Source organism: Salvia hispanica, chromosome 3 (genome assembly GCF_023119035.1).
Source record: "Salvia hispanica cultivar TCC Black 2014 chromosome 3, UniMelb_Shisp_WGS_1.0, whole genome shotgun sequence".
In the NCBI taxonomy this organism is placed as follows: domain Eukaryota; kingdom Viridiplantae; phylum Streptophyta; class Magnoliopsida; order Lamiales; family Lamiaceae; genus Salvia; species Salvia hispanica.
Window position 1 is genome coordinate 21,371,328 of NC_062967.1, and position 12,569 is coordinate 21,383,896.

At 36.4% G+C, this 12,569-nt stretch overlaps 1 protein-coding gene across 1 annotated transcript; it reads left to right on the forward strand.

The window, feature by feature from the left end:
* Positions 1-7,605: 7,605 nt before the first annotated feature.
* On the forward strand, positions 7,606-12,316 carry LOC125210825 (probable folate-biopterin transporter 4). Its single transcript, XM_048110423.1, has 7 exons — positions 7,606-7,947; positions 8,564-8,691; positions 9,250-9,471; positions 10,163-10,630; positions 11,198-11,395; positions 11,503-11,640; positions 11,777-12,316. Exons 1-7 carry the CDS (start codon positions 7,867-7,869, stop codon positions 12,036-12,038), a joined length of 1,497 nt encoding a protein of 498 aa, XP_047966380.1. The 5' UTR covers positions 7,606-7,866; the 3' UTR covers positions 12,039-12,316.
* Positions 12,317-12,569: the final 253 nt, after the last annotated feature.

Sequence of the window (12,569 nt, forward strand, 5' to 3'; positions counted from 1 at the left end):
CTACATTATAAGATAAAGAGGTATAATAATTCCGTTCCATAAAAATATGTATACTTTCTATTTACGTCCATCCCATAAAATATGAATAGTTTCATTCAGGAAAAGTTATCCCCAACTCATCACCAATATACATCAATTTATTTACAACTTATACGGCCCACCATTACAACTCATTAAACACTAATAATGAAATAAAATAACACTATCATTAATGGAAAGTATTTAAGGCCTGCTATTTTAGTCTTTGTGGATACAATACTTATACTTAGCTCGAGCCTCAGCACTTCGTTCTTAGTCATGTCTTGAACGAGTGCGGCTACGTCAGATTGTATATGCCAAAAAGAGATAACACTATCTAATCACAGAGTTTAGAGATTGGTTTTGTTATCTAATATAATGAAATAAATTAACATATAGCAAATTAATAAGAGCATCTGCAGCTGTGCGCTTCTGCAAGAGCAAGAGTCGTGTCGACGGCACGACGAGAGACGTACTCGCCGCTGCGCTCTTGCCGATGGTGAAGGGGTTGGCAGCGGAAGCGTGTGACAAATAAATCACATAATAAGATCGATCTATTCAACAGATAATTTAGATAAATTCTATTCGCGTATTTATCACATGTATCATGCTCAAAACTTGAATTAAAACATGTTTTAAGATTAATTGAAACCTAAAACATGCTTTTCTACGGAGTAAGAATTATACTTTGATGATTCTCCAAAGAATCGTAGATTGCTCGCTACTTCTTCTCGTGAAGATCTTGAGTACTAGATCACAGATCTTCTGACTGGTTCCCGAACTGTATTCCGATATTAGTGTGGGTTGATCTCACCGAAACACTAGGACTTAAATAAAGAAGATAGAAATTTCATGGAGCAGAGCTGAAGAATTTTCGTCCCCTACTCTGTGAAGGAGCGGTCAAAATTTTCAAAGATAATTTAAGTGTATTTTCTATCTCCTTTATTCTCCTATTTATATTAAGTTACGTATTGGGCCCAATCAGGAATCTATGGAAGGTTTTGGATATAGCCTCCCCCAATTAGCTTTTTACTAATTAAATTGAACCCACAATTTAATACAAGCTTATATTGGAATATTAAAATCAGCCACTAAAGTAATAATATTTCCCTGCCCATCCAAATCCGAAATTACAAGTAATCTGGGTTTCTGTTTTGACTTTCATTTCTCGCGCTTAAGATATAAATGTCCATTAATTAATTAATGTCTGCTATGGACTTAGTTAATTAACATCTTATTAATTCCAAGCGGACTGAGCATACAAAGTTTATTTATTATTCATAGAGTAATTAAACTCCAATTAGCTAGGTTCAGAATAATAAAACCTTGTTTCGAGCTCCTCTTGAGGACATTATCAAACGAGACTCACCTCGCGCACGTTTCAGTATAATAGCAATCATAGCACTTCTAAATATTAATTAATCACCACCACTCAATATATCAGGATTATTAGGTTGCGAAAACCCCACACCATTTGATAAGTCAAAGTAGTGCATAATCAATACCGTGTGTTCAATGCTAACATATATTGATTAAGAAATAAATATTTATCAAGACCTCGTCTTTCAGTAGATAGCATAAAGACATGAATCGCGGTTAAATCCGTTTAGTGTTGTACCACACCAATGTCATCTTGTTTCAGTAAGGCTTAGAAATATGCGGACTGACATTGCAACCTTTCACGATAGGTAGTCTAGGCCTATCTGGGTTGTGAAATTCTTCTTTTTCTTTGTTCAGAACTGGCCGTGTTACCTTAAAGTGGACGACGCCCATAACCGGTCTACTAAAACAAAGACTTAGACTTTGTTATGATTCTTATACATTTAAACATGCAGTAAAACAACCATTAAATGTAAAATATAACAACATTACGACAAAAATAATCTGTTTTATTCCTTGGTAAATAAAATAAGAGTTTTTACAGTATTAAATCACTCGAAAGGTGATTTCTAGTATACAAACTCTAACAGACGGCACAGACGTGCTCTTGCCGAAGAGCATTGTCCTTGCCGACGAGCAGGCAAAGTGGCATTTTCTGGTGGGCCAACGAAAATGTCGCTGGATTTTCTTTTTTTTCTTTTTTTTTAAAATTTCAAAAAATCTGAAAATTCAAATTTAACTAAAAAAAAATTGCACTTCCTACTAAAATATATTCGTATTTCCCCCTTTTTAATTTATTTTTTAATTATTTTTACCCCAAAATTCATATTTTTTATCTATTAATATCCACCATTCCAACCCAAAAAATCACATTACACCAATCAACTCTCTCAATTCTCTCGCTCTTTCTTTCTTGCAAACATGTCAGGCGAATACCCCTTTGGGCTCCTGCGGATGGAACCACGATTGGTTCAGCGGTTCGGCGTCCGCCTTGCCGGATACGAATTTCTTGCCCCCTCCTCTTGCCCAAGGCTTGTTGGGGTTACCGCAGCGGAAGACACAGAAATCAAACAGGTCCTTATAGATGTATTTAGGTGACTATGTGATTAAATTCAGTTTTCATGCAATTAATTTAGATCTATAGAAAACACATCAAAATTATACGTAAACATGTTATTTGATGTAGGTCTGATTGTTACCTCTCGATCCATTGAAGGATTGACGTTGCTTGTTGATCCTCCCGGTAATCCTTGATTTCTCGACCACAAATCTTCCATTCTATTCCCATGTCTTGGATTATTCATCCGTGTGGGCAGATCTTGAAGAATCAATGATGTGAAATGAGATCTTGGGAAAACCACACAAAACTCGAGATTGTCTTGATCAAATCCTATGGATTAGGATAGAATAAGAACAAAAACCAAAACCCTATTCTCCCTCGTGCAAAGGCACGAAAACCGAGGTAAGAAGGGAGAGAGAGAATGCCTATGAAGGCGGCTAGGGTTTTGAGGAGGAGTTGTGAATTGTGTATTGTGTACTAGGGTTTCCCATCTCATTCTCTATTTATAAGATAGACTTGTTGGTCTAGAATGGGGATCCATGGAGTGATTAGATGTTGGGTTCACCCATTAGATAAATATCTAATTTAATCAATTAACCCATGATTTAATATATTATCAATGGAATATTATTTTGTTCCACTAAAGAATAATATTGCACTCCCGTCTAAATCACCAAATTACGAAGAACTTGGGTTCCATTTTATTTACAATATTTCCCGCGTTTAAGATTATCTTAATCCATCAATTTAATTCTTTGGCTGCTATGTGACTTGGATTAAATTAATTCTCCAGAGAGTTTTCATAGTTTGAAACTTTATTTATTATTCGTGGAATAAAATTCCAACTACGCAGATTTCTGAATAATAAATTCTTTTTTCAAACACCTCTTGGGGATTTAATCTTACCACAATGGGCACGCGAATTATGAAATAATATTCTTATACCTTCATGTTATTCAATTACTACCACTCAAGATATCATGTTTGAGTTACATACAAACTCTCCCATATTTATAAGTCAAAGTGGCGTCTGACTGAATAAACAATATTGATATTGATATCATAGACTAGAAAATACTAAACTTTCTGAAATATATTCTTTCAGTAGATAGCAATAAAGAATACATTTCGCATTAAATCCTTTCAATGTTTTACCACACCAGTGTTACTAATCTCTTCTTAGGTAAGAGAGAATTATCACAAACATTGCAACCATACCAATAGGTAGCCAAGACCTATCTAGGTTGTGTACTCGTTTTTCTTCTTACTAGATCTTGTCAAGTCCCCTACTAGTGAACACATGAAAGTCATCGTATTCCCCTACTTAAACCTTCTTAGTAAGAACCCTTAGACTTGTTTATTATATTTCAATAATGAACCATTATATTATACTCCCTCTGTCCGCGAATAAGAGTGTCGTTTTTCCATTTTAGTCTGTCCGTAAATAGGAGTCTCGGTTCACTTTTACCATAAATGGTAATAGGGTCTCAACTTCCACTAACTCATTCTACTCACATTTCATTTAAAACTAATATATACAAGTGGGACCCCTATTCCACTAACTTTTTTCGCTCACTTTTCTTAACATTTCTTAAAACTCGTGCCGCCAAGAAATGAGACTCCTAATGGTGGACGGAGACAGTATTATATATTCTCATAATTAGATAAACAAGTGATGCGATGTTTCTTATATACATGCATGAGTTGACTATACAAAGGCATGTACGCTCGAAGCATCTTTTAGTATACAAACTCCAGCACGGTTCGCATATTCCGGGTGGTTTTCGACCTTACCCGGTGGAGATGCAAGATGCCCCCCATGGACAATACAGGTGGACACCCAAACATGGCTCGGCACAACCGTTGTCCCAACTTCTGAAGGGCAACTCCAGCAGTCATGGTATTCGTAGCCGGGGCGGTGGCGGTGACCCCAATGTCCGAACTCCGTACACTCCGCTCGGATGGATAAGATATTCGATGTATATGACGCGATCGGTGAAGATCCGGAGGTAGGCACGAACCGCATCGCTCGCATGTACAATGCCAACCGGCCGGAGGGAACGGTGGAGTGCACTGAGAGTAGGTTGTACAATGTCGTCGAAAGAGCCAACGATGAAATCCAGAACGGCCAACATCATCACGACCGCAATGTCGGTCTACAAACAATGTTACACAAATTATTCAAACATCTCCACACTTGGAAGAAGGTACGTCATCTTTCAAAGTGGAAGGGAGACATCTAATCCCTCCCCCAGCTCCTCCAAAAAAGGTCGAGGTCGCTATCCGACTTCAGCGAGGACAAGGGGCAAGCCAGCTAGCCGGAGCCTAATTGGATAGCTCCAACGCCGGCCCGAGCGGTTCCCGACTCCATCCGCCGGGGAAGAAAACGACGATGCCCAACCGCTGTTGCACTGCTATCATAGCGGAACCACCGGCTCCCTTTGTGCCGCCTCCACCCCCTGCAATGCCTCCAAACCCCAACATGTTATTTCCTATATTGAATACCGTTATTTTTGCCGATACGTCTCGGATGTCTCCCGAGCAAAAAGAGACTCATGGCCGGATGATACGAACCCTTCAACTGCAGTTGGGTATACTTCCCAATGTTGTGATTTTAAGGGTGTAATTTAAGTTTCACAAAACAAGTTTTAATTCCCTAAAAACACTATTTCTGCAAGGGAGGAGATTAATTGCTAAAACTATTAAATCTAACTAAAAAACGGTAAATTTATAGTTCTATAGGTTTGGACAAATGACTCAAGCAAATAGATCGAGAAAGTAAACTTGAGATTAACACAATAAAGGAGAAGAACTACTCTTAATTTGGTTCAGGCCGTTTTTTACATGACTTTTATTTCCTAATTATTTTTTCAATGCTTTTAGGGATCATGTTGATTTTACACTCGCTCGCAGCTGATCACTGATCGAGGAATTGTACACCTAGGATAGGTTGATCACGTTCCTAGGCTCTACTCACCAACCCCTCACTCCTACAGTTGCACAGTAAGCTCGGGATTAGCTTCAAAAACGATTCAACACAAAGGATTCACCCCCGGTTTATCACCTAATCGTTTCTAACTTGAAGGTTCCTTATCTTTATTTGCTCCTTATTATAAGTTAAAGAGACATTAAATTAAGGCGATTCCCAAATTAAGTTTACATGCTCAACTCAACAAGGATAAGAATAATCACCAAAGATAAGAACTAAAAAGCAAAGGAAATCATAAAAATTCAATTAAAGAAGTTTATGTTCAACAATCCTACTACAAATTAGGAGTAATCCCAAGCTCTAGCCCCTCATGGTGGTCACAATAACATGGAAACAAGCTAAAGATACCATGGGGGAGAAGGCTTGGGTGGATGAAGCTTCAATCTTGCTCTTCTCCTTCAAGTGTGGCTTCCAAGCTCTAATTTCCTCTCAAAAATCATTCTAGCCGCGAAAAGTTGCCTTGAAAGTCATGCCTTAGCTATTTAAATAGTTATGGCTTAAAAAACATGCCAGTAACATTTGCCTGGTCAGGCGTTTTTTTGCTCAGAAATCGCCCGATCGGGCGTTTTTTTTGTATAGCGACATGTACACAAATCGCCAGGTCGGACAATTTTCGCCCGACCCGCGAGTTTTTTCACTGTAATGCGCAGTCTTCGTAAAACAGCCGTATCTACTTCTACTGGACTCCGATTGAGGTGTGCAAGATATCCACGCGAAACTCTTTCAAATGTGAATGCAATGGCGGCCATGTAGAAGCATTTTAAATTAATCATGAACGGCTCCTTTCTCCTCTCTCTCTTAGAGCTTGATCTTTTGTTCTACAATATATCAAAATGAGTCCATTTTTTTACCTAAAAGTATGTTAAAATAATACAATAAAGGACTACAATTTGATTCACATCACCCAACCCCAACCAACAGCCGCCATTGAACTATTCTTCTTTAAATTTCCACGGATGTAATTTTTAAATTTTAGGATTTTAATTATATTTTTAATTTTTAGAATTTTAATTATGTAATTTTTAATTTTTTTAGTAATTTGTAATAGTATTTCGGGCATTTTGAATGCATTTTAATATTATCAAAATATTTTTAGTAATTGAAGTATTTAAATTGAATAATAGAATGGTGAGACCCATGAATAATGTAACTGTATAAGAGCATGTCTTGCGGAAGAACACGAATGTGAGTGTTGTGCTCTTGCGGAAAAACATGAAATTAAAAAAGAATAAAGGTGGGTCCGAGCCTACATCCTAAAGGTGTTGTGCAAGAGCATGGATGTGAATGCACTAAAGTTCAAGTTAAAAAAGAGAATACTAAGATATTGGTTTTATTGACTCACTGATATAATTTAAATTAGTATATATAAGTATAGAGATGTAATCAAATGCAAACTCTAAATATTCAACAAATTTGAAACTATTATTTGGTCTGTTAGAAAATATAAACAGACAAAGTAATATCAACAAAAAATGTCAATTGTCAATGGCTGATGCTATGTTAAAAATTTGTTGACATTTTTTATTGTTATAATTTTATCATCTATTGATATTTTTTAACCGTCAAGATTATAGTTTGAAGTTTATACAATATACAACCTCCGTCCCCCAAATATTGGCACACTTTGACCAGACACGAGTTTTAAGAAATATAATGGAAAGTAAGTTGAAAAGGTTGGTGGGATGTGAGTCCTACTTTTAAAATATTAGTTTTATAATAAAATGTGAGTATGAATGAGTTAGTGGAATATGAGGTCCACTACCAAAAATAGTAAAAAGTGAAGTGTGTCAAATTTTCAGGGACGGACCGAAATGGTAAACTGTATCAAACTTTCAGGGGACGGAGGTAATATATAGTTTGTATTTATCACTAGTATATTTAATAATTCTTTGTGTCAAAATTGTCAACAAGCATATTTTCTCGTTATATTAGAGGATACATTCAGTAGTATTAAATAGAAAGAAATCATTTAATAATCATATAGTGAAAAATACTAACGATCACGTAATTGGTAAAATGAAAGATTTTTTTAAAAAAAGAGAAAATGAGGTAAGTTTGCATAAATAAAAATATACAGAAATTAGAAAAATGAATCCAATTTTCCTCATCATGTAAATAGAGTCAACAAGTTAGAAAAAAACCGTTGAATGCAGAAGAAACATAAAAACGAGAGAAAGGAACATTAAATTCCCACAATGAAGCAAATTCGATGCGTAATCTGCTAAATTTTCCCTCAGATCCAATTCTCCTCAATATACTTCGCGATTTCAATTTTTGATATGCATTGTAGAAGATGGAGATTTTAGTAAACGAATTCTTCAGCATCCGTTATTGAAACTTTATCCGGGATCATCGACGGGTGGTGGGGTGTTGCACAAAATTCAGTCGGTTCGCTCCACCAGAATCAAGTAGAAATAAAATGATAAGTTGGTTGAAGAAATTAGGGATCGCATTCGGTGCCTCCTTTTTATGGCTGGTTTGCTTCATTTACTTCACCCAGGTTCCTTTTCCAGCTCTCGTTTTTCTCAATTTCGATTGTTGTTGCCGAGTTTTTTCGTTCCTTTTATATTTTCAGTTGATTTTTAACAATTTCTCGCTTGCTGTGGTAAGGCAATGCTGAATTTTCTAATAATTGTTATATTTGAGTGATTTCTGAAGGCTTTTATTAATTGCTTTGTGTGATCTCTTATGTTACTATTATATGCCTGTGTTTCGTTGTGGATGAGTCGCACCTAATAGTTTCTGATTGCATGGTATATTTGTTAATTTATTTTGATTCCCCGATTTGGTGATTGTCACGCCTGATGATTTGTTCTGAAAACACTTCAGTTCCTGTTAATATGCTATTGAGATATCTATATAAAATGATTTAACTATTAGGCATCTGATTTATGTTCTAAGAAGAATCTAGAGTCATATTACCAAATAACTAAAATCTTTTACTCTATTAGGGAAGAGTTTTTTAGGATATCTTTCAGTAGGATACAACGGGGATTGAATTGACTTGACATCTAAGAGAAGATTTTACACCCTTGTGATGTTTGCATATGCTTTCTTGTGTTCTCTGGATATTTGTTCTCCACACTAAATTTGGAATTTTGTTCTGGTTGAACCAGGGCTTCAGATCATTTGTTTGGACTGCGGTGTCTTACCTACTAAAAGACAAGCTAAAGCTATCGCCTTCTGCATCGCAGTTCGTGACCACGATAGCATTTTTTCCTTGGAGTATCAAACCCGTATATGGGTATGTTTCAAACTCCATTTTCAGTGTGATGCCTTTATGTTGAGATGTGTGCTCATTTTTCATGAAAGAAAATAGGAAGTCCAGCAACATTTTAATACCCCCCCTCCCTCCCATCACCTGTAAATATTAATTCTCTCTGTTCTGCATATGTTCTTCACTTCTTTGGGAATGTGAAAATTGGAAAACAAGAGCTAGGACTAGCAGCCATGATGGATGTAAAGACCTTGTAGAAACTTTATTCAGGTGTATCAATTATTCATTCAAAATAGAAAAATCAAAGCACTATACTACGTGCTACAAATAGTAATAATCAGCATCTGGAAGCCTTAACTAGTCCATGATTGAGTTGAGTAAGTACTTTTATTCATGAGAAAAGAATCTGCATTATTAATTGATCATATTCAACATTTTCCTGTGTACAGTATGTTACAAGCAGGTCTCTTGATAGTAGTGCTTTATTGCTCTACTGCACGCATGCAATTTTGATAAGAATCATTAAGTAACTAGTACTTCACCATTGATGACATAATTAATGTTGAATTGCGATTTGCGGTGCAGAATTTTGTCAGATTGCATACCCATTGGCGGAAGAAAAAGGATTCCTTACTTAATAATTGCCACATTGCTATCTCTTTTCCCATGGCTTGTTTTGGGCATACATACATCTGCAAGGACCTCCAGATTGCAGCTCATGATTCTTTTGACAGTACAGAATTTGGGCTCTGCAATGGCCGATGTTGTGATTGATGCCATGATAGCTGAGGCTGTAAGATTTGAAAGGCAAGTCTTTCAATGTGTTGTGGGGCTGCCTTTTTCGTATGTGCTGTGAGATTGTGCACCCTTTTAATTGAAAGTAAAAAACTTATATTGCTATGTTGATAATTGCTGACATTTATCTGTTGACACCAGAGGATGAGGCATTCAAATTTAGTTTTAATTTTTACACTTGACCTTTGATAGAGTTAGCTCAAATTGAAGCTTAAAATATTAGCAGCCATCCAAAATGCAGTGTGGAAAACATTACCAAGGGCGAATATGTTATTTCTTGAATTAAGTATGATGACTGCTGCAGACTGCATTTAATTCCTATTAAGTTGAGAATGCCCAATGTTGCTCTCTCTCTCTCTCTCTCTCTCTCTCTAAATGAACAAAACCTGAGATTAATCTTCAGTGTTCTAACTTGACATGGAACATTTTGGTGTCTTTATTGGCTGTCCTGGTGAATCTGTCTGTTGTAAAAAGACTTTCTTCTATAGTATATATATGAAGGGATACCAAGTTTCAAAGATAATGTCATTTCCTCAAAAGTATATGCCGAAGTGTTAAATATGTAAAACTGTAGTCTGTTCTGTACTTTACATGCATGCAAAGCATGCCATGGTTTTTTATATGTCACTGAATTTGTAGTTAGTCTATGTATTTCTCTTTTGTTTTGGCGTCAATAAATTACTTTCTTGTGACTCTTGAACAGGGCTAGTTTTGCTGGTGATCTTCAGTCCATATCCTGGATGGCAATGGCTTTTGGAGGGATATGTGGCAGTTTATTTGGGGGCTACACCCTTGACAACTTACAGATAAATAAAATATTTTTACTTTTTTCAGTTTTACCAGCCATACAGCTCCTTTCATGTAGTTTAGTTGAGGAGAGTTCAGTAGAAGATAAATTACTTTCTGAGAACTCCAACTCAAATGGAGCCTCACACTCAATTAATGGCAATGATTCCGATGAAGATAATGCGAGAAACCATAGAAATATTTCTACAAAGAAGTCCGGAAAAAGTACTCATAGGCGAAGAAGGGGGCAGAAGAGCACAAAACAAGAGCCTGTAGCTGTATCTGAGTCGTCTGACCACGGATTCATTATGGGAAAATGGTTCAATTCTTTGAAAAGTGCCACATTTTCATTGCTTGGGGCTTTCAGACAGCCAATCATTTTGAGGTAATTACTAGTACATTCGCATATAGTTAGTTGGTTGCTTGTGTAAGATTGGAGTGATTTTCGGCTGAATATTGTCTCTTAAGCTGCTCTATTCCCATATGTACTTTACCTGAAACAATTAATTGTCTTGCTTTCACTTAAGCTTCCCTATGTGTTATTTACTTGCATATGTGCTTTGAGGATTCATTATTGGAATGGATATTTGCCCATTTCTACTGTAGAGTTCGGCAAGTAAAATCACCAAGAAATGTGGCTAATGATTCTTACTTGTTGTGAATTGTTATACCTTTTCAATGATTGAATATCAAAAACCAATATCGTAATACTTGAAGTCAGGTAACAAATATTAATGCTTCTACCATATATGAAAGTGACAATTATTAAATTGACATTACTGAAACATGGAATATCTGAGCACCTGTATTCAAGTGTATGTGTTTGTTACCAATTTTATTAGTATTTCTTTGCAGCCTTGTTATTGAGTTTTTATTTGTAAGTTCTTTCTCTTTAATGACATGAATAAACTGATGGTTTCTTTTATGCTGCTACTTTCTCCTGGGAGTGTAGACCCATGGCATGGTTTTTCCTGGCACATGTCACTGTTCCAAACCTGTCGACAATAATGTTCTATTACCAGACTGAAGTTCTCAAATTGGAAGCATCATTCTTGGGCACCACTCGTGTCATAGGATGGTTGGGGCTCATGCTTGGGACCTTCATTTATAATCGTTACTTGAAGAAAATGAAATTGCGTAGGATTCTCCTGTAAGTCGATCTTAGACCTGGATTCCTCTTGACTTTTTGGCAAAACTAGACCCTCACTCCAAGTAAGTTACCAATTATTCATTTGTGGGCTTCTTAAAAATTTTCAGGTGTGCTCATATTAGTTTGTCCATATTGAGTCTTCTGGACGCAATTCTGGTGTCAAGATCAAATCTTTCACTAGGCATATCAGACAAGGTTATGGTGATCTTCGGATCAGCTCTATCAGATGGCATCAACCAATTTAAGTACGCACATAACAGTTTTTGTATCAAAGGCTATTCTTATTGTTGCATTGAAATAAATGTCTCAATTCATGGCCACCTAGGTTTTAGGGTAGATGTGAAAGCAGTGAATTAATCAGTATTCAACTTGTTCTTGCAGGTTTATGCCATTCCTCATCTTATCCGGGCAACTCTGCCCACCTGGTATTGAAGGAACATTGTTTGCACTCTTTATGTCCATCAACAACTTGGGTTCGACTGTGAGCTCGTTTGTGGGTGCTGGGCTGGCCTCAGTTTTGAATATCTCTTCAGGAAGCTTTGACAACCTTTTCGTGGGCATTATGATCCAAGTCGTATGCACCTTTATCCCGGTGGCTTTTCTATTCTTGATACCGAAAGAAGCTACAGGCATATCAGCTTAGCAGCTAGAGACAGATCAAAGAACTGACTTGATTAGGCGAGATAGAAATGAGCTTTGGTCGTTTGATTTATTTTTCAGAAGAGCAATTTTGACATTAGAAACAGTTGTGGATTACAGGATTCCATATAAGCTTTTAGCCTACTAATGTTTTGGTCTTTGTAAAAGGATTTGAGAGAAGGGATTAGTTGCTTTGGACAGAGGTAGGAATGTTCATGTCATATTTTAGCGGAATATCTATTACACAATGCGCTGAAAGTAAATGCATTAGTATTTCTTTAATAACTAAACACCATTCTGAATACACTACTCTTACTAATTGCTTAAACTAAAGCCTTTCTTTAGATCGAGTTAGCTGTTTACCCATATCATATGCATGGTGGATTTGGGTCCTATTAGAATGCTAATTATCTTAAATTTGCTAACAGCTAATTATGTCTGTTATAGATTTCAACACGGACGTGTTTGTATATCAACTAAAAATGTACTCTTCTTTCGTCCCATTAATGGAAAGTTGACCATAACTTATTACTTA